General features: G+C 49.3%; 1 protein-coding gene across 1 annotated transcript in view; it reads left to right on the top strand.

Annotated features, from left to right (window-relative positions):
* The window catches only part of PPP4C (protein phosphatase 4 catalytic subunit), a 182,665-nt gene that overhangs the window by 48,832 nt on the left and 111,780 nt on the right, over positions 1 to 22,053 (top strand). The window contains exon 2 of the mRNA XM_078652391.1: positions 9,629 to 9,752. Within this exon, the coding sequence (XP_078508517.1) occupies positions 9,655 to 9,752 (98 nt within the window). The 5' untranslated portion in view covers positions 9,629 to 9,654. The remainder of the gene's footprint in view (positions 1 to 9,628; positions 9,753 to 22,053) is intronic.

Below are 22,053 nucleotides of genomic sequence, written 5' to 3'. Positions count from 1 at the left end.
GGGGTAAAGATATAGTCGCCGCCTTTGAGGCTATCTGCTCTAAGGTGGAAGAAGAGCTTACACTTAGCCCAAAGAGGGGACCTGCCCCAGTCTCTGGTTGGTTCGACCATACTTGTTCGAAAGCTCACTCTGCATTGATGGCAGCGCTCAAACATTCCCCTAGAAATAAGCTAGTGGTAGCGCAGCTAAGGAAAAAATATGCTGAGGTGGTAAAAACACGTAAAAAAGCCATAAAAGAAGAAGCCTGGGACGCTTTAATGGATTCAACCACCCTTAAACACAGTTCTAAATTCTGGTCTATAATAAATAACCCCTTATTTGCCCAATCACGTAATACAGACCTTGAGGCAAATATACCAGAATCAGAGTGGCTTAATCATTTTTCAGTGATCTATGGGAGCAATCAAGTTTACGAAACATTCCATTTACCCTGTTATTCTGACATGCAACCCAATCTAGATTTTAATGAAAATGAAGTTAAGACCGCGATAATTGGTTCCGCTAAGAGTAAAGCCCCGGGACCCGATGGGGTTCCTCTAGATTTTTATAAATCAAACCCGGATATGTGGGCAACGATATTAAGGAATGTTTTTAATCATGTACTTGTAGGGGGTTTCCCTAATACTTGGACATGTTCAATCATTGTCCCAATCTTTAAAAAAGGACTAAGAAGTGACCCCAAATGCTACCGCCCTATTTCCTTGCTGGATTCCTCTATGAAGATCCTGGGTAAAGTACTGCTGGCTAAAATTAATAAATGGACATTAGAAAATGATATTTTGTCCAATGCCCAGTATGGTTTCCGGACAGGAAGAGGGACAGAGGACCAATGCCTAAACTTGCATATGATAATCTCTAAGTATACAAAGGCAAAAAAGGGGGCAATCTTTGTTGCTTACATGGATCTATCCACAGCATTTGATTTAGTAAATAGAGCAAAGCTGTGGGCCATGTTGTTAAAAATGGGATTGGATCCACCTCTGGTCTACTTTTTAGCTGAACTGCACAAGGATTTAAAGGCTTCCATCAGAATGGATCAAGAGGGACATCGTACAGCTTGGTTTAAATCAGGCAGGGGTGTGCGGCAAGGCTGCATCCTTGCGCCTATGCTGTTTACTTTATATATAAATTCTCTGGAAAAGAACCTTTTAGCTGCTTCTGTGGACACACCGCGTGCAGGAGACACTTATATTCCAGTGCTCCTGTACGCGGATGATGCCGCCCTAATAGCTAGCAGCAAACACAACAATGATGGACAGAATGTGGATCAATGTCACACATTCACCCCAGTCCAAAGATCTGGGCCCAAATCCATCGTTTTTCCACTCCACACCACCCTGGGTTAGACAATGGCGATATGCAAATCAGCGCTGACCCTGTGCCCCATGGGAACAGTCCAGTCCGAACTACAAAAGCCATGTCCTTCCCAGAACGGAAACAAGCATCCGAGGACCGGCCCGGTTTCGAGGTAACACCTCTCTTCAGCCCGGCTAGCTTGATTCCAGTGGTGTGGAGTAACTGGGACTCACGTCTGAGCATCCCCAGTACACTTAGAGCGGTAACTGCAAACACAACAATGATGGACAGAATGTGGATCAATGTCACACATTCACCCCAGTCCAAAGATCTGGGCCCAAATCCATCGTTTTTCCACTCCACACCACCCTGGGTTAGACAATGGCGATATGCAAATCAGCGCTGACCCTGTGCCCCATGGGAACAGTCCAGTCCGAACTACAAAAGCCATGTCCTTCCCAGAACGGAAACAAGCATCCGAGGACCGGCCCGGTTTCGAGGTAACACCTCTCTTCAGCCCGGCTAGCTTGATTCCAGTGGTGTGGAGTAACTGGGACTCACGTCTGAGCATCCCCAGTACACTTAGAGCAGTAACTGCAAACACAACAATGATGGACAGAATGTGGATCAATGTCACACATTCACCCCAGTCCAAAGATCTGGGCCCAAATCCATCGTTTTTCCACTCCACACCACCCTGGGTTAGACAATGGCGATATGCAAATCAGCGCTGACCCTGTGCCCCATGGGAACAGTCCAGTCCGAACTACAAAAGCCATGTCCTTCCCAGAACGGAAACAAGCATCCGAGGACCGGCCCGGTTTCGAGGTAACACCTCTCTTCAGCCCGGCTAGCTTGATTCCAGTGGTGTGGAGTAACTGGGACTCACGTCTGAGCATCCCCAGTACACTTAGAGCGGTAACTGCAAACACAACCCAGGCACTCCACACCACTTGGAGTCAAGCTAGCCGGGCTGAAGAGAGGTGTTACCTAAGTTGCATATCGCCATTGTCTAACCCAGGGTGGTGTGGAGTGCAAAAAAACGATGGATTTGGGCCCAGATCTTTTGACTGGGGGAGTGTGTGACATTGATCCACATTCAGTCCATCACTTGTTGTTTTTGCAATTGCCGCCCTAAGTGCGCTGGGGATGCCCAGACGTGGGTCCCAGGCACTCCACACCACTTGGAGTCAAGCTAGCCGGGCTGAAGAGAGGTGTTACCTCGAAACCGGTCCGGTCCTCGGATGCTTGATTCCGTTCTGGGAAGGACATGGCTTTTGTAGTTCGGACTGGACTGTTCCCATGGGGCAACAGGGTCAGAGCTGATTTGCATATCGCCATTGTCTAACCCAGGGTGGTGTGGAGTGCAAAAAAACGATGGATTTGGGCCCAGATCTTTTGACTGGGGGAGTGTGTGACATTGATCCACATTCAGTCCATCACTTGTTGTTTTTGCAATTGCCGCCCTAATAGCTAGGACACATCTTGGTCTCCAGAGACTCTTAAATACATTCAGTGACTTTATGTCTTCTCTTGACCTTGTGGTTAATAACTCTAAATCCCATGTTATGGTTTTTGGGGCTGCTAAAAATAACACTAAACCTTTTCACTGTAAAGGGGAAGTGATCACTAATGTTAAAGTTTTCACTTACCTCGGTGTAATTTTTGACACCAAGGGCAGTTGGTCTCCTCAGATAACAGCAAAAACCAAAGCAGTGAGGAGCTCTGTTAACGCCATCCTGAGCTTCTCAAGGAGACTTGGAGGGAAACCAAGTGGTGCATTATTAGCTTTGTACAGGGCGAAATCTTTGGCTATAGCTAGGTACGGAGCTGGACTATGGGGCTATGTAAAAACTGAAACCATTCAAACAGAGGTTAACAAGTTTTTTTGTTCTATGTTAGGACTCCCTCTGTCGACAGCCACCTTTTCGGTCCACCAGGAGCTTGGAGTAGGGTACATTACTGATATCCTTTCTATGGCACCCATTCTTTTGTGGATTAGGGTCTGGATCAATAACAACTTAGGTCTTAACCACAAAATTCTGATGGATTGTTTAAAACTTGATAAACATAAAGACATTGCTTGGCTGTCATATATTAATAAGTGCTCAGTAGAACTTGGACGCCCGGAGATTTTCTCCTCTCCGTTGGACCTGAAAAAAGCAGATTTAGCTTGGGTCAAGGAAAACTTTTATAAACTTAAGTTCTTGGAGAGAGAGCAACTCCAGTTAACAAAATCTACGGTTAGAGCACATTATATGACTATTATCTGCACAGCCATCCAACCGTATCTTGCCCTAGTTAATATCCCGTTTCACAGGTGGCTTCTGGTTAAGTTCCGATTTAACCAGATTTACTTGGTACTCTGTGATAGACAGGGATGGTTTAAGCCTGAGGACGCACCTGTATGTAAATGCGATAATTTCTCCATTCAAGATAACATGCGCCTTATGCTGTTCTGCTCCTTTTATGATGTTCCAAGGCAGAAGTATTTGGTACGTTTGTTGAAGGAGAAAGCTTTCACGCAAGCTAAACCAGCTCTTTTGTTTTTACAAATGCTTGAAACGCCCTTGGTGATGTTCAGTGTGGCAAATTACCTTGTTGCTGCTGTTCGGATCAGGAAGAGGAAATTATGAGTCTAACATCGGGGACTGTGATGAATGTGGTATACTTCGCTTTTTTGCACATGATGATCTTTTTTTTTAATCTGACCCTTTTACTGTTTTTATATATTGTATTGCATGAACATTTTAATATGTATCTGACTTGTTTTAATTGTTGTAGCATGCTTTTATGATTTTTACTAAATCGAATAAAGTGGTACTTGACTTGACTTGCTGGGTGACCACACACTGCATCTTCAGTATCTCCCACTCCGGAAGTACTGCTCTGAAATAAGAGATAGTGCTTAAAGCCCCATCGCAACATACGAGTTTTTAATGTTATTGAACGCATCAAGTGCTGATAAGGCGCTATACAAGAAGATATGGCGTCGCTGACACGTCCTGGTTTGCCTAAATGCGGGTTGAAGTATGTCACCACGTGACTCACCAGTTGTTGCGGTGTCTGTAAACTGTGAAGTGATTTATAGTGTAGCAGAGTGACCCCTGTGGTACACGGTGTTCACCTTGACCACTGTAAGCATATTAGTGATTTGCAGTGTAGCAATGAGCGTCATGTTTATTTTATACTGTGCTCAGTGAGGGAAAGTCTAACAGTAGTCTTGACGTGCCAGCGTGTGACTCATTCTTGCCATGTAGTGAGTGAGTACACGTCTAGCTAGATTTGTAGTTTGTCAGTGTGCATGTGTGAGTGACTGATGCTTATGCAGTGTCCAGTGTAAGTCTTCTGGTGGCTTGTGATGTGCCAGTTGGTGGCTGCCATGTATTCACGACAGGAAGTGGCATATAGTGGGACTGCATGCATGTGAGAGCGGCTGATGCCAGTGTCAGCTTGGAAGTGCTTAAAATGTGCCGCGGTGTATGTGTGAGGGCCTCTTACCCCCTTCTGTGGTCACTCTTGCAAGCGTAAGGCTGAGAATGATAGCATGTACGTGTGACTGACTTTTAGCCAGTGCTGTGGTCACCGTGACCAGTGTGAGCGCGAGAGGGGTTCCATGTGCCGCGGTATAAGTGTGCGAAACTTCCGAAGGCCAATGTAAGTCTTTGAAAGGTGTGCAGTGTGTCGGTGAGTGTGAGAATGTCTCCAAGCCCTGCACCAGTGCAATCCTGGGTGTGTTTTTTGTGTGTCCGTGTGCGTGGGAGTGACCCAGCCGGCGCTGCAGTCACTGCGGCTATTACAACCATGGGCAGCGTTTACAGTATTCTAGGTCCTCGGGGTGGCCAGGATGAACCTAAAAACACACAATTTATGAAGACAGACCTTTCTCCATGTACAAACGCGGGTGCTCAATGCCTACGTCACATCACAACACGGACAGCGGGAGGGGGGGGCGGTAACGGACAGCGGGAGGGGGGCGGGTTAACGGCACACTGACAGCGGGAGGGGAGGGCGGAAACGGCAAAGGCAAGAAAAAGCCTCACCTGGACTTCTTGCGGCGGTCGGCCTGCAATGACCAAAACAAACCTAAATAACAAAAAAAAAATAAACCCCGCCCACCGCCGCACTGACGTGTCAAAGGGGCCGGATGAGAAAAATTCTCAAACGCCCACGAGTCGCCTCGGAGAATGACGGACGCCTCTGTTTCCCAATGGCTAGCGTCCATTTATGGAGCTAGCCAATGGGAAACAGAGGTGGGACGAACATCCATACTGGTAAACAAAAGTTGCGCAGCTTTTCGCCAGGCGAAACCTAAAAAGATTTAGAAGAGCTATCCTAGTAGTAGGGTGAGGTTTGGGCTGAGTCAAAGCGGGATAATGAAGGAAAAGTCAAGAGGTATTAGGGTGAGCATAGTAGAAAGAGATTTGGGATGAGTCCGAGTAGAGGATATATTGAGAGAGGTAAAGGATGAGACGTAGAGTAGTGCAGTGGAGGGAGTTTTTCTTTCCCTACGTTAGGAGTAAAGTAATGTATACAAACCTACATAGATGCTATATGTTATGTCAGTTGGTACACCTATTTCTGTAATCTTCACAGTGAAATGTCAACAATCTTGCAAGCCTATCATTAGTGGAGTCTGAAAAAATAAGATTCCCTAGATTTTCTGAATTTGTGTTTTTTTGTATTACACAGACCTTCCAGCTGGCTAGTCTACATTTTTTTCTCCAAAGACTTTAATAGACTACTCCTCCAAGTGCCCTCCTCACCCTTCCTGGAGCTTTTAAAACCTGTGGCATAGATAATCATACCTTGCACTGAGCTAAGGCTACCATCCACCAACCAAATTGGAAGAGACTCTCCTATGTAGTGAGGAACCACTTGATAAACCATTTTGTACACTATGTTTAAGATCTTGACCCTTGCTGCCATAGTGCACAAATGTACCTTGGTTGCTGTCAAATACAATGATTTTTCTTGACTCTGAAATGGATATTGGCTTTGAATTGAGACACTACCGTTTTATATGTGAATTGGGAAAATGACAATGGTTGAGAAACGAATTGCTACTCCTACAGTGTTCCTTCCTTTCTCTGCTAGCTCTGCTGTTGACTTAACCATACAAGCCCAATGAAAGTGTTACATGTGTTTTAGTTTATCAGTCTCACTCCAGAAATAAGATGTGGCTGGCTGCCCAGAAAAGCACACAAGTTAGGGTAGCTCCGCTTACCAAAGCAAATCATAACTTTTGTTCCAACAGCAGGCAATTAACAGCTGTTAACATTCTCTTTTAGATGATGGTAACGGCTGTTTACGATCTGAGTGATTGCCACTAAGGCTTTATTGAAGACCTGCTTTAGCTTAGTTGTGTTTGAGTTCTTTTTTGCATCATAAAGCATTTCTCAGTACTAGAAGCCTGGGATCTTACAGTTCTGATACTGGAGCAGCCTTTTCAAGACACCTTCTGAAGAGAAGGGGCAACCCTCTTTAACCAGTGCCATGGGTTTTCAATAAAAGTAAGTTGACATTTGCTGACCTTGTCCTAGGTTTCAAAAATCTTGTGATCTTGAAATCTGGAATCCCATCTAACCATTGTTGAGATGCTTGAGTCTCCTCTGGACCCAGGGCGCTAGATTTCCATCAGGCTGACCAACTAAAACATTCATAGGGTCATTAGACCTGATGATCGAGGTTTTATTAGAAAAACAGCCATGTACCAGTAGTCCTTTTACCAAGATGTTTAGGAGTAGCTGCTTGTTGCCTTGCAGCTATTTTCAGAGCTGTGCTTGTCCAATTGAATGTCAAAGATATTACAGTAGTAAGACTGTAACTGACTGTGAGACTGTAACTGATTGTGAGACTTTGACCCTATTCGAGGAATAGGAAAAAATTGAAAACCTTTCTTTTTCCTTAAGGTTTAGTCGGGTTCGATCTGGGCTTGATTATTGGCTGAGTTACCGCAGCGCGGGGACACACTGGCATTAGTGTAACCACGGCGCTTTATAAGTGGAAATATATTATTATCACTACCTACTGGATGACAATTTAATCCAGTCTGAATGCTAGAGTTGCCTTGCAAACCAGTATTTAAGATCTACCCGCCAGGTCTCCTTCAAGACATTCTGAAACTTTGGTCCCCCAAGTCTGCCTCATATCTAGTCTTTTGTAGGTTTGTGGAGTACTAACCTTTGATGACAGAGAAACGCTTAAGCGTAACTCTCCTTGACCACCATCAGTCAGTGGCAAGCTCTGAAGACTCTTTTTACGTGGTGGCACTTGCGGCAATTCGCTTAGTCTAACTGCCTGAAATTGCAATTGCTGCCATATTACAGTAGCCGTGATCCTTTGTAACCAAAGATCTTGATTGCCCCACAGGTGGATTGGGTGGATGAACTGCGTGATCCCTTAGAGCAATCATAACTGCATATTGATGATTTTGTGACATGACAGATGTTGAACAGAGCTTGCAAGATTCTTTGATGTAAGAGGTGGCATGCACAGATGTTGTTCCCTTTTGAAGGGTAGAGATACTCTGTGCTAGTCTGGGCTTTTTGTAGGAAAATGACAGATTGGAGAGGGGAAATTATTGGTCAAGCTGCACAGCTGCTTTTGTTAGATGGGTGATGATGGCCTGTTTCAGTGGCTTGAATACAGAACCTTCTGGGAGAGATGCATTAAACATGCATCAGGTCCAAGACTTGAACATGTGGCTGCAAGTGTTTTTTAGTGTGGCAATGACATTTGTTCGATATTAAGATTTGGAAGGTGTAGTTGATCCTGTACCAGTGTTTGGGTGGTTTCTGATGTTATACATGTTCTAATGTACTAGGGGCATTTTAGGCTGGCGCCGGTTTAATTTTAAACAGGACTCTGTTTAGTAGTGGGCAACAAGGGCAAGCTCTGCTGGAATGGGTCATGTCCCCACAAACAGATGTTAGCAATGGCACAGCCAGGGGAACAAGAAAGTGGTGTGCTGTTGAAAGATTGGAGTGTTCGGTGGTTGGGTAACGGGTGGTAGTAGAATCTTGTATTCGAGTTTAGTAATTTTAGATGAGAAAGGGGGTGTCTGGGTTTGGAGATGGTCGAAGAGGGGCAGGGTCGGCCGTCTCAGATGGTTCCTTAAACCTTGGTTTTTATGTGGTCCGTCAATTCACACACTGTTTTAGGAACGACATTTATACTTCTCCCTTATGTTATATGTTCAAACATCTTCTCCAGTGATTCATCTCTTTAATCTCCCCTTATTTTCTCTCTCTCTCTCTCTCTCTCTCTCTCTCTCTCTCTCTCTCTCTCTCTCTCTCTCTCTCTCTCTCTCTCTCTCTCTCTCTCCTCTCTCTCTCTCTCTCTTCCCCTCTCTCTTCCCCTCTCTCTCTCTCTCTTCCCCTCTCTCTCTCTCTCTCTCTTCCCCTCTCTCTTCCCCTCTCTCTCTCTCTCTTCCCCTCTCTCTCTCTCTCTCTCTTCCCCTCTCTCTCCCCCCAAACCCGGGAATTAAATAGTTTTTTTAAACTATTATTTCAGGATGATCTAGTTCAAAGCAAACAGATTTTCGACTACAATGGCACATTTAATTAGCAAGTGTCGCACAATAATCTTTCTTTATCCTACCCCACAACACCTATCTCCATATCTTAGGTTGATTCTTGTTGCGGTTAGTAATCATGCTAATCTTTATTATTTTATCCACATCATTGCTCATTTACTTAATTCCCTATGGGTACAAGCAACGTAAATCTGAGTCACTTTTTATCGTTTACTGAGATGGCTGTTTGTGTTCCCCCCCCCCCTCTAATTGTAAAACTGAATTAAGATTTTACTTTGCCCACAGTTTTCAATCTGCACGGACTTTGTGATTGTGATCCCAATGGCACCTAATTGCTCGCTTTTTAAAATGTGTGTATGGAGTGATGCCTCATTACTCTTGTTTATTTGAAACGTGGTGAGGAAAAAGTTTGGGAAGTTTAAAATGCATATGAGCCTAATTTGATTTCTAAACATGAACAAATGTTTCAGCTCCTTAAAATATTAGTCGGTGAACTTGAACATCTGGAACTTCAACGCCAAAATGTAGTCGGTGTTCCTCTTAGGCTCCTAGCCCTCTTATTCTCCTTGCCATTGTGTAAATGACTGAGGTTCTTTTGTGTGATAGGCAAAACTTCTTTTCCTTCCCTTAATGAGATAGTAGTGTCTTGGGAGAGATCTGGATGGGGGAGAGCAGAGGACTGTTCCGATTCCCCAGCCACTCTTTTCCAGGCAGCGATTAACGAGGACGGCTGAATCGTAGGAGGACCTCTTTGTAGCTGCATCTTCTCAATCACACACTCCTCTTGTTTTTCAGTGGTGCTGTCTGCCGGCTGAGGGAGAATGGCTGATATCAGTGATTTGGACCGACAAATAGAACAACTGAGACGCTGCGAGCTCATCAAGGAGAGCGAAGTGAAGGCGCTGTGTGCCAAGGCCAGGTAGGTGATAGTTGGCTCACATTCAGCAGGGAGGTACTGCAACTCTAGCAATGTGATGATGGCTGTGGGATGCGGGGGTCAGGCGTGGGAGTTAGGAGAAGGCAGAGGGAGTGCTATCTGTGGTATGTGCCAAAGGTAGGCCGGAGGGGTGATTGTTTGCCCACATTCAGTAGGAAGAGAAGAGACTGCAAGTCTAGCAATGTGATGGCTGTGGGATGTTCGGTCAGGCTTGGGGGTTTAGGAAAAAGCAGGGGAGTGCAATGTGTGGTCTGTATGTTTAATCTCTGGGAATGATGGCTAGGATGAGTTGCTTCCTGTGTGTGTGTCACATGCAGATAGGCGATAAAAACGTGGAGGATACCTCTGGGCACGAGCAGACTGTGGCTAGCAAACATAAAAGGGATCAGGGTTGGTGAGCGTTAATTGGCTCTTGCTGAGCAAAGTCTGAGGTCCAACAGTTTCAGTATCTAAATGCTTGTAATCAGTAGATTATGATCCATCCCATATTTCAGAACCAATCACTATGTTATCGATGTTTGTTACAAGACTATTATGACTGTTATTTTTACTCTCACTTTTCATATGTCATTCCAAATGCAATGATCTTTCTGACCTTTTTTTGTGCCAAAGATAACGCAGCCTATTTGTATGTCCATGTAAGATCTGTTGGTTTGTTATAGAAAATAGTGCGCAATCACTGTGCACAGCGGCAGCAGTTCTCCTGCATTTATTGTGATCACCTCCTGCTAACCTATCCTGATTTTCATGACCATTTCATAGGTTTCTTAATAAATGTTTCAAGCGACAATACCCAAAACAGAAACCAAAACTGACAGCACGAAAGAGGACCTTGAAAACATTCAAGGAATGTAAACTTCCAGATGCTGAGCTAGTCGTTTGTGAATTCTCGCTCAGCCGTGTCAAGGTGAAGTTAAATGTCAGAAGGGGGAAAGTAATATCATCTGTACACAACACGCACTAACAAAGTGTCAGTAAATAATCAACACAGTGTTTGTTATTATGGTGATTTCACAGCAATTTTGTGCAAGTTCCCAGTGGTCGTTTGGAAAAGGGCCCTACTCTGCGTTTATAGGCAGCCTTGGTCTGGGGAGTCTTTGGTCTCATCTGGGTTTCCAGTTTGTAAGTGTGCGACTGCTGTGTGTTATTGTTGTGAACCGCAGTTCTTTGGTTTATTGTTGTGAACCGCAGTTCTTTGGTTTCCATCGAGGCTAGTGGCAGCCGGTGTCACTTTGGCCTTTATAGTGAGCCTATCTCTGCATTGTTGTGTTTCTGCCCTCGCTCAACTCTGCAGTTTGAGTACAGCTCTAGCAGGAGTATTTGGTGTCTTCTCCATCTTTGTGCAGCTCTAGCAGGAGTATTTGATGTTTTTCCACCTTTGTGCAGCCCTAGCAGGAGTATTTGATGTTTTCTCCATCTGTCGCATGTTTGCTGTCTAAGCGTAGTTCTGGTGCTCCTGCCTGACATCTTGAAAGTGTCTAGCTGAGACAGGGGGAGGGTGGAGTAGCTCTACAGAGTGGATTGTGTGATGGGTGCCTTTGGTAATAATTGTTCTTGTGCCGTCCCATGCCTATTATGTGGGGAGTGTTGGCAGCTGGAGCCGAAACATGATCCTTTGTGTCCCCGATGGACTCAGTAAAGTTGGCACCTGCTTCAGGTAATGAGCGATTTTTGTTGTCTGCTTATCCAGAGGTCTGTGCTGGATATGAACATAAACTTAAGCATCGCTGAATTGTGTTCCCACAGCAGCTCAGAGTAGCCTTTCTTACAGCCTCAGTGCTATGGCCATAGAGCGTTTCCAATGCACTTCAATCATGTGCTGCAGCACTCTACACCCAAGCCCTCTGCTGCACCACCTCCACGCGTCTTCCTCGACACCTAGGCGGTGCTGTACTGGGATGTGAGAAGTGACTCCAGCATCCTTTCACTCTGCTTCAGGAAAACAGTTCAATATCTGGTATCGCCTCTATCCAAAGAGGTTAAGTTATAGACCTAGTGATCCCGATTTTATGGTATTTATGTTGTTGACATTTGTCTGTATTTATCCATCTTTATTTTGTGCTTAGAGAAAGAAAATGAAGTGGTAGTGGGTACATTTCCACATTATTTAACTGTCAAATGTTTACTCGTGTTTGAATGTCCAATGGATTGTAGCTAGTTACAGGGAAATGAAATGAAAACATCATTCATAAAGCGCGTGGTTAACCGGAGGCATCCCAGCGCTGCGAGCATTATCAGGCAGCAGCGATGTTATTCAAAGAAGAGCCCTGGTGTTATTTAGGGAAAAGCAAGGTTTTAAGCATCCTACGGAATGCCATATAATTGGGTTCCTTTCTCAATTGAAGCAGGAGAGCGTTCCAAAGCTTGGCTGCGTTGTGTATGAAGAGGCGGCCCAGCTTCTAGCTCTCTTGATTCTGGGGACGAGAGCCAGCCGAAGGTCATTTGAGCGTAGTCGCCTGTTTACATGGTAGGGCTTGATCAAAGACGAAATAATAGTTGGTCCTTTTCCTCCAATCAGCCTGTGGGCAACCCACAGGGCTTTTGAATTGGACTCTTTCACGCAATGGGAGCCAATGAAGAGCCCTTAAAGCCGGCTTTGCCGATTGACGGCTCCGAGTGCCCATGAGTGTCCTGGCAGCACAATTTTGCATCGTTTGAAGCTTAGCCAGGACCGAGCATGGGGCACCTAGATACAGGGCGTTTCCGTCATCAAAGCGAGATAGAATAAGTGCTTGGACTACAAGCTTTCTTGCTTGAGCAGGTAGCAAAGGGAGTATTTTGCGCAACATTCTTAGTATGCCAAAGCAAGATGCAACAACCCTTCTAGCTTGAGATTTAAAGCCAAGCTCAGTCTAGCCAGAAACCGAGGCTCTTTATCTCCGGTTTGGGGGCCGGGACGGGACCCATACATACTGGCCACGAGAAAGCTACCACAGAAGGGGAGGAATTGCGAAGGAGTATGAGCTCGGTTGTCTCTCCATTGAGTTTTACAAGGGAACGTTGCATCCATCTAGTCACTTCTTCGAGGCAAGGGCCAAGACGAGTGGGAGCTGTGTCATTATGGTTCAAGGCGACCACCAATTGTCATTTGAAAACATTTGTTTTTTAGAACCGCTTAAACCGATGTACTGCTGCAGTTATTTAAGCTTAATTAGGATTTTTTTTTAACTCCCCTACCTGTCAATCTACACAGTTATTGTCCTATCACTCATGATTGACATTAGTATCATCCAAAAGAAAACCTGTTGCATATTAAGAAAATTTATTCAGTCGGGACAATAGTTTTTCTTTCTATATTTATGTTAAAAAATCGGTTAAAAAACGGAACATTGAGAGACTTAATTATAGTGCGCCTTTTGTGGAAGGTTCATAGTTCTGCTTTACTTTACTATTCTTAAGGTATTCCGTGCTTTGCGACAGAGGGGGCGTTGACCTGGAGAAGAATGACGCGCTAGTCCACCCCAAACATCTGGCAGCTCTGCTTTTGGGATTCACACTAGCGACTCAGAAACATTGCAGAGGAAGGATAAGCCAGATTTTCAGGACTTCCTCAATGAATGCTGGTTTACAACCAAGTAATAAACGCTGGGGCTGACTCCTCAGACCTGGTTTCTTCAAGGCTACTGTCATGGTTTAGCATTCGGGTCAGTGCTTGACATGATGAGTTTGAAGTCTGCTGCTCAATAATGAATCGTTATTGTTATGGAATATCAGTTTATTACACTATTATGGTCCTGATTAACACAGAACAGTACATTACCTAATAAAAATATATAAAATACATAATTTTTCTTCCATCTTTACAGTATTTTAAAAAAAAGTTAGTAGTGGCACTTCTGGAGATTCCATATCAAATAAAAGCAGCATACAGGATTTTCTATTTATACTGCATTCAACAGGAATTTTACCCTCATTTAGTGCATGACACCCCACCCACACCCACACACATCTCACATGCCCCCCATGCGCCCACACCCGCACCACCCACACACCCCTACACACCCCCACACACACCACCCCTCCCACACACACCACCACACCCTCCCCCTCTCCCACACACACACCACCAGACCCTCCCCCTCCCCACACCCCCCCTCCCAACACACACACCCTCCTCACACACTCCAACCCATCCCCTCCCCACCAGACACACCCCCCCACCCCCCACCCCCACACACACGACCACTCCCACCCACCCGCCCCAGCATACCCACCCCCACACACACCCACACACCCCCACACACACCCCCACCCACACACACACACCCACACGCCACCCCCACCCCCCAACCACACCCCACCACACCCCCAACCACACCCCCAACCACACACCCCCCACCCCCACACCTCCACACCCCCACACACCCCCACCCCCCACACCTCCACCCCCCCACCCCCCCACACACCCCCACCCCCACACACACCCACACACATCCCCCACACACACCCACCCACCCCCCCACACCCCACCCCCCACACAAACCCACACCCCACCCCCCACACAAACCCACACCCCACCCCCCACACAAACCCACACCCCACCCCCCACACAAACCCCCACCCCCCACACCCCACCCCCCACACAAACCCACCCCCCACACCCCACCCCCCACACACACCCCCACACACACCCCCACACACACCCCCACACACACCCCCACACACACCCCCACACACACCCCCACACACACCCCCACACACACCCCCACACACACCCCCACCCCCCCCCACACCCCCCCCACCCCCCCCACACCCCCCCCCCACACCCCCCCACACACCCCCCACCCCCCCCACACACCCCCCACACACACCCCCACACACCCCCCACACACACCCCCCACACACACCCCCACACACCCCCCCACACACCCCCCCACACACCCCCCCACACACACCCCCACACACCCCCCCACCCCCCCCCCCACCCCCCCCACCCCCACACACAGCCCCACCCCCACACACACCCCCACCCCCCACACCCCACCACCCCACACACACCCCACACACCCCCCCCACACACACCCCACACACCCCCCACACACCCCCACACCCCCCCCACACACACCCCCACACACACTCCCCCACACCCCCCCCCCCACACACACCCCCCCCACACACACCCCCCCCACACACACCCCCACCCACACACACCCCCACACACACCCCCACCCACACACACCCCCACACACACCCCCACACACCCCCCACACACACCCCACACCCACACCCCCACCCACACCCCCCCCCACACACCCCCCCCACACACCCCCCCCCACACACCCCCCCCCACACACACCCCCCACACACACCCCCCACACACACCCCCCCACACACACCCCCACACACACACCCCCACACACACACACCCCCACCCCCCACCCCCCACCACCCCACACACACCCCCACCCACACACACCCCCACACACACCCCCCCACACACACCCCCCCACACACCCCCCACACACACCCCCCCACACACCCCCCACACACCCCTCCCCCCACCCCCCCACCACACACTCCCCCACCACACACTCCCCCACCACACACTCCCCCACCACACACTCCCCCCCACACACTCGCCCCCCACACTCGCCCCCACACACCCCCCCCCACACACACCCCCCCACACACACCCCCCCCACACCCCCCCCCACACACACCCCCCCCCACACACCCCCCCCCCCACACACACCCCCACCCACACACACCCCCACACACACCCCCACCCACACACACCCCCACACACCCCCCACACACACCCCCACACCCACCCCCCCACCCACACCCCCACCCACACCCCCCCCACACACCCCCCCCACACACACCCCCCACACACACCCCCCACACACACCCCCCACACACACCCCCCCACACACACACCCCCACACACACACACCCCCACCCCCCACACCCCACCACCCCACACCCCACCACCCCACACACACCCCCACCCACACACACCCCCACACACACCCCCCACACACACCCCCCCCACACACACCCCACACACCCCTCCCCCCACACACCCCTCCCCCCACTCCCCCACCACACACTCCCCCACCACACACTCCCCCACCACACACTCCCCCACCACACACTCCCCCACCACACACTCCCCCACCACACACTCGCCCCCACACACTCTCCCCCACACACACTCTCCCCCACACACACTCTCCCCCACACACTCTCTCCCCCACACACTCTCCCCCACACACACACTCCCCCACACACACTCTCCCCCACACACACTCTCCCCCACACACACTCTCCCCCACACACACTCTCCCCCACACACACTCTCCCCCACACACACTCTCCCCCACACACACTCTCCCCCACACACACTCTCCCCCACACACACTCTCCCCCACACACTCTCCCCCACACACACTCTCCCCCACACACACTCTCCCCCACACACACTCTCCCCCACACACACACTCCCCCACACACACTCTCCCCCACACACACTCTCCCCCACACACACTCTCCCCCACACACACTCCCCCCACACACTCTCCCCCCACACTCTCCCCCCACACTCTCCCCACACACACTCCCCCCACACACACTCCCCCCACACACACTCCCCCCACACACACTCCCCCCACACACACTCCCCCCACACACACTCCCCCCACACACACTCCCCCCACACACACTCCCCCCACACACTCCCCCCCACACACTCCCCCCCACACACTCCCCCCACACACTCCCCCCCACACACTCCCCCCCACACACTCCCCCCCCACACACTCCCCCCCACACACTCCCCCCCACACACTCCCCCCCACACACTCCCCCCCACACACTCCCCCCCACACACTCCCCCCCACACACTCCCCCCACACACTCCCCCCCACACACTCCCCCCCACACACTCCCCCCCACACACTCCCCCCCACACACTCCCCCCACACACTCCCCCCACACACTCCCCCCCACACACTCCCCCCCCACACACTCCCCCCCACACACTCCCCCCCACACACACCCCCCACACACTCCCCCCCACACACACCCCCCCACACACTCCCCCCCACACACTCCCCCCCACACACCCTCCCCCCACACACACTCTCCCCCCACACACACTCCCCCCACACACTCTCCCCCCACACACTCTCCCCCCACACACTCTCCCCCCACACACTCTCCCCCCACACACTCTCCCCCCCACACACTCCCCCCCACACACTCCCCCCCACACACTCCCCCCACACACTCCCCCCCACACACTCCCCCCCACACACTCCCCCCCACACACTCCCCCCCACACACTCCCCCCCCACACACACTCCCCCCCCACACACACTCCCCCCCCACACACACTCCCCCCCCACACACACTCCCCCACACACTCCCCCCACACACTCCCCCCACACACTCCCCCCACACACTCCCCCCACACACTCCGCCCCACACACTCCCCACACACTCTCCCCCCACACACTCTCCCCCCACACACTCTCCCCCCCACACCCCCCCCACACACACCCCCACCACACACACCCCCCCACCACACTCCCCCCCACCACACTCCCCCCACACACTCCCCCCACACACTCCCCCCACACACTCCCCCCACACACTCCCCCCACACACTCCCCCCACACACTCCCCCCCCACACTCCCCCCCCCACACTCCCCTCCCCCCACACTCCCTCCCCCCACACCCCCTCCCCCCACACCCTCTCCCCCACACCCTCTCCCCCACACCCTCTCCCCCACACACTCTCCCCCACACACTCTCCCCCACACACTCTCCCCCACACACTCTCCCCCACACACTCTCCCCCACACACTCTCCCCCACACACTCTCCCCCACACACTCTCCCCCACACACTCTCCCCCACACACTCTCCCCCACACACTCTCCCCCACACACTCTCCCCCACACACTCTCCCCCACACACTCTCCCCCACACACTCTCCCCCACACACTCTCCCCCACACACTCTCCCCCACACACTCTCCCCCACACACTCTCCCCCACACACTCTCCCCCACACACTCTCCCCCACACACTCTCCCCCACACACTCTCCCCCACACACTCTCCCCCACACACTCTCCCCCCCACACACTCTCCCCCCACACACACTCTCCCCCCACACACTCTCCCCCCACACACTCCCCCCCCCGCGCACACTCCCCCCCGCGCACACTCCCCCCCCGCGCACACTCCCCCCCGCGCACACTCCCCCCCGCGCACACTCCCCCCCGCGCACACTCCCCCCCGCGCACACTCCCCCCCGCGCACACTCCCCCCCGCGCACACTCCCCCCCGCGCACACTCCCCCCCGCGCACACTCCCCCCCGCGCACACTCCCCCCCGCGCACACTCCCCCCCGCGCACACTCCCCCCCGCGCACACTCCCCCCCGCGCACACTCCTCCCCACACCCTCCCACCCACCCACCCCCTCCCCACCACACACCCACACAGACCCACACCCACACACATACCCTCCCCACATACTCTTATTTTGGAATCTAGGAAGGGATTTTTTTCCTACATTGTCTTTACAGTCCATAAAGCATCTCTCCTGTCTCTATGGTTCTCTTACTCTCCCTACCATTCGTTCCAGGATGTCAGAAAAAAACACACTACAGGACTGTAAAGAGCTGTACCTAAGAGGTAAACTGGAAGATCCCAGGTCAGAGGAAGAGAAAAAACAGCGCAGGCCAGCCAGACAAGGTGCTTCTACTATTTCCATGCGCTGTACAAGTAAAGACTCCAGAAGAGCTCGATCTAGGGATACAAAGTCATGTCACCCTCCTTCTGTGAGATCTCAAGATCACCGGGCGAGGATTAATCACTTTCCACAGTAAATTGTAATATATAAAATGGTGGGATGTTTGTTGTTGCGAAAAAAAAATATTTTTTCTTGCTTTTTTTAATTAAAAAAAGATCACTATGCAATATCACATGTCTGTTAAAGCATAGCTCGGCACCCACATGTTGCCATCAAAGGTCAGCTCTCTGACCGATATGGCACCGACCATGAGCGGACTCGATCTACTGAAGAAGTCCTGGGTTGTGGCTCCAAACCAAATGATACAGTAATAAGTCTACACATAATATATGGAAGCATTAATGTAGCGTCTTACTTCAAGACAATTCAGGAGCTCTTTTGAATGTTGAAGTCCATATAGTTCTTCCTCCACTTAACTATCCATCTCACGGTTGCCGTCAGGTCCACTGAGATTGGTAATTCCTACAGAAGGTCCTCTTCAAGTTCCTCTTGCACCTTTTGGATCTTAACCTCAACCTGCCATGATTTGATGGTCTTCAAACTAGAAGATACTTTTAACTTCAGCGCATCTAGCACTATCTCCTTTGACCCTTCCCGGATTATTCCAATCCTCTCCATACAGCCTCTCCTAGAAGGTAGATTTCCTCTCTAGACATTACTCTTCGGATTCCTCCTACAATTTGTATACACCTACACCAGCGGCCTGTTAACTGACAACATTGTCGTCTATAGACAATATTGCTCATTTCCTGGTTGTGCTTCTAGGAGGGAGAGGAACTCTGCATAGCTCCCATCTGCCATTATTGAGACATTATTACCAGAGACTGCTCCAAGATGTTGCCTTTGATCTCCAGCTTTCCGAAGCTTGCTGTGGAAAAGCTCCCCTCCCCAGCCAAAACGAAGATGGTGCCCCAGAGGCTCTTGAAATCATACACCACTCCTGACCAGGATCCCTCTGTATTTATGCCAAGAACCCAAACCGGACTCTGTCAAAGTTGGTGGTCAATTAAAAGCATACGTCTCCTCCGGAGACCTATGACCCTCCTCTCAGGGAACGCAAACTTGTGGATGCAGGAGGCTGTAAGGTATATGGTGCCTCAGAATTGGCGTTAAAAGCAGCCAGTGCTAGATCGTTGCTAGGGGGACGCAACAGAGCCCTGTAGTAGTCCTTAACCACTTTTTCTGAGCAGCTCCACCGAGATGACCTAATTTAATGGAAGTTGTACAGGACTACTAGGTTTCAGTTAAGTAATACTTACTAGACCTATCGGTCACATAATTTTTTTTTTTTTGCCACATCTCCCCCAGATGCCCATCATGGCTGCACTTAACAACATCCTCGAAGACTGGTGTGCAGCTAAAGGTCATAATTGGAATGTAAAAGGGATCAGTGTTTTTTTTTTTTTTCGTGCCTCTCACAGATGATGAAATGGAGTGAAGGGGAGAGACACACTTAAGGATGTAGGCTTAGAATAGGAAAAGAGATTCTTGAAGTCTCAAGTCTCGATACAGTTGCAGAGATTGATCCTACCCCTCTGGGCCATATTTTAGACCTATTGACTCCTTTTCAAGGGCAGCAGCAATCTTCATTACACAGGAGACCCACCAGAGGTAGAGGGCAACAACACCAGCAACTTTTCTCCTACAAAGTCGCAGTATCCCTTGAGACAATGACTCTCCTACATTTTTTCTCTGTACACCACCAGTGGAAGAGTGCATCCAGTCATCTAAGCGTGGCAGAACATAACCATGACAGATGAGTCCTGCAAAAAATCACTCTTCAGTTCAAATCCCTTTCTATGACATTCCCTCCAAAGCCTGTGCCAGAACATGAGCTGCAGTTACTATGAATAGAAATAGCAAGTCCTTGGTAAAGACGACAGGAGCCTATTCCTTCTTCTCAAAATATAAAGCATCAATTCGAGGTAATTTTTGATCCTAAAAAGGAGCCAAGCAAGACTTCAGACCAATTCTGCATTGTAGACAAGTCAGTAAATGGGCCAAGAGACCAGTTTAGAACATAGGCTTTGTCCCAGGTATATTCTTGGCCCATTAAGGGAGACTTGAGTATGTGCTGTGGACTTAAAAGGTGCTTACTTTAGCATTCCAGTGGTAAGGAAGATTCCTGATGTTGATGGCAAGTAATTCCTATTACCAGTACAGAGTTCTTGTCTTCTGTCTGAGATCTGTCCTGTTCCTCTGTCCTTTTCGAAGTACAAGTCTGTGGTCAAGGCTTACCTATTCTAACAGAAGAGCTACATTTCCCCTATCTTGATGATTGAATTATAAAATCTCAAACAGCAGAGAAGATGCTTCAGGTTTTCAGCACCACTACTACACTGTTGCATCGTTTGAGCCTTCATGTCAACTCTAGAAATTAACTTCAACTCCGGTCTTAAGACTTTATTTTATGGGAGCAATGCTACAAAACACAAAGTACATCAATCACAGTACATCATTGTTGTACGTTTAAAGCAGTCCATCTGGCTGTCAAGGTTCTATTATCCTTAACATCAAACCGAATATTGATCTAGAGAGACATGACCATAATGCACTATCCCAACAAACACTGGCTTCAGATCTAAAGTTCTGTTACTGGAAACCCAAGTGATTTCTAGCCGGCATATGACAAGGAACCTTTCCATTCAGGCTGTGCATCTCCTAGTTCTTTAAAAGTGTCTGGCAGATCTAGTGAACAAATGTTTTGTAGCAAACCCTGAATGAGTTTTCAAAGTCTCTTACTAGACCTCTTCCAAAGATGGAGGATTCCCTCCAGGTAGCTCTGTTCACTTTCCAAAATGCAAAACTCCTCGCTATTGCAATGTTAATTGTTAGTTTCATCAGTTTTCCCTTGATGTTGCATGGTTGTCCTATGTAATGTCTATGTATAGTTAGACAAGAGAAAAAATGTTAAAGATCTGTCCTGTTTTATTTATGGAGGTTGGACCTGTATTTTAGAAAAATTATGGCCATTGCCTCCAATTGAAGACCAGGATGATAGCTTTATTTTATAAAAGAAGCATTCTGGGGTCACTTCCTACAGGTGATCATATTCTGCATTTAGGTCTTCAGTGTAGAGAGCTTTGATATAAAACTAGGTTTACATGTAACATTTCCTTATTTTATTAACCATGTAAGTATAATTCTAAGCTCATCTGCAGTCCCGGCTAAATATTTGTTACAGACTCTGGATTCAAGTTTTTGTGGTTCCTACCATAACCCTTATGTTGGACCAATATTTTAGTGATCTAATTTTCTCAGCATGCTACCAGATTAATGCTGCTGACTTCTGTTGTCCCGGTGCCTGGAGTTGTTCCTTAGTAAATTTAAAAGGGGCAGCACCAGTCTATGCATAAATCTTGTACTTGTTCTCCATTAAGTTAATCTTTTTATGGAACTGTTCCAACCACTTAATGCTAACATTCTATAATTCTTGACAACAACTCCCCTACTGCTCTATCACTCCTTTAAGGCAACCTCTGAATTTGAAGCAATTAGTACTCCACCATGATGTTTAATG

The sequence above is a fragment of the Lissotriton helveticus genome, chromosome 7, assembly GCF_964261635.1.
Source record: "Lissotriton helveticus chromosome 7, aLisHel1.1, whole genome shotgun sequence".
Taxonomy (NCBI): Eukaryota; Metazoa; Chordata; class Amphibia; order Caudata; family Salamandridae; genus Lissotriton; species Lissotriton helveticus.
This window is presented reverse-complemented; position numbering and strand designations above follow the sequence as displayed.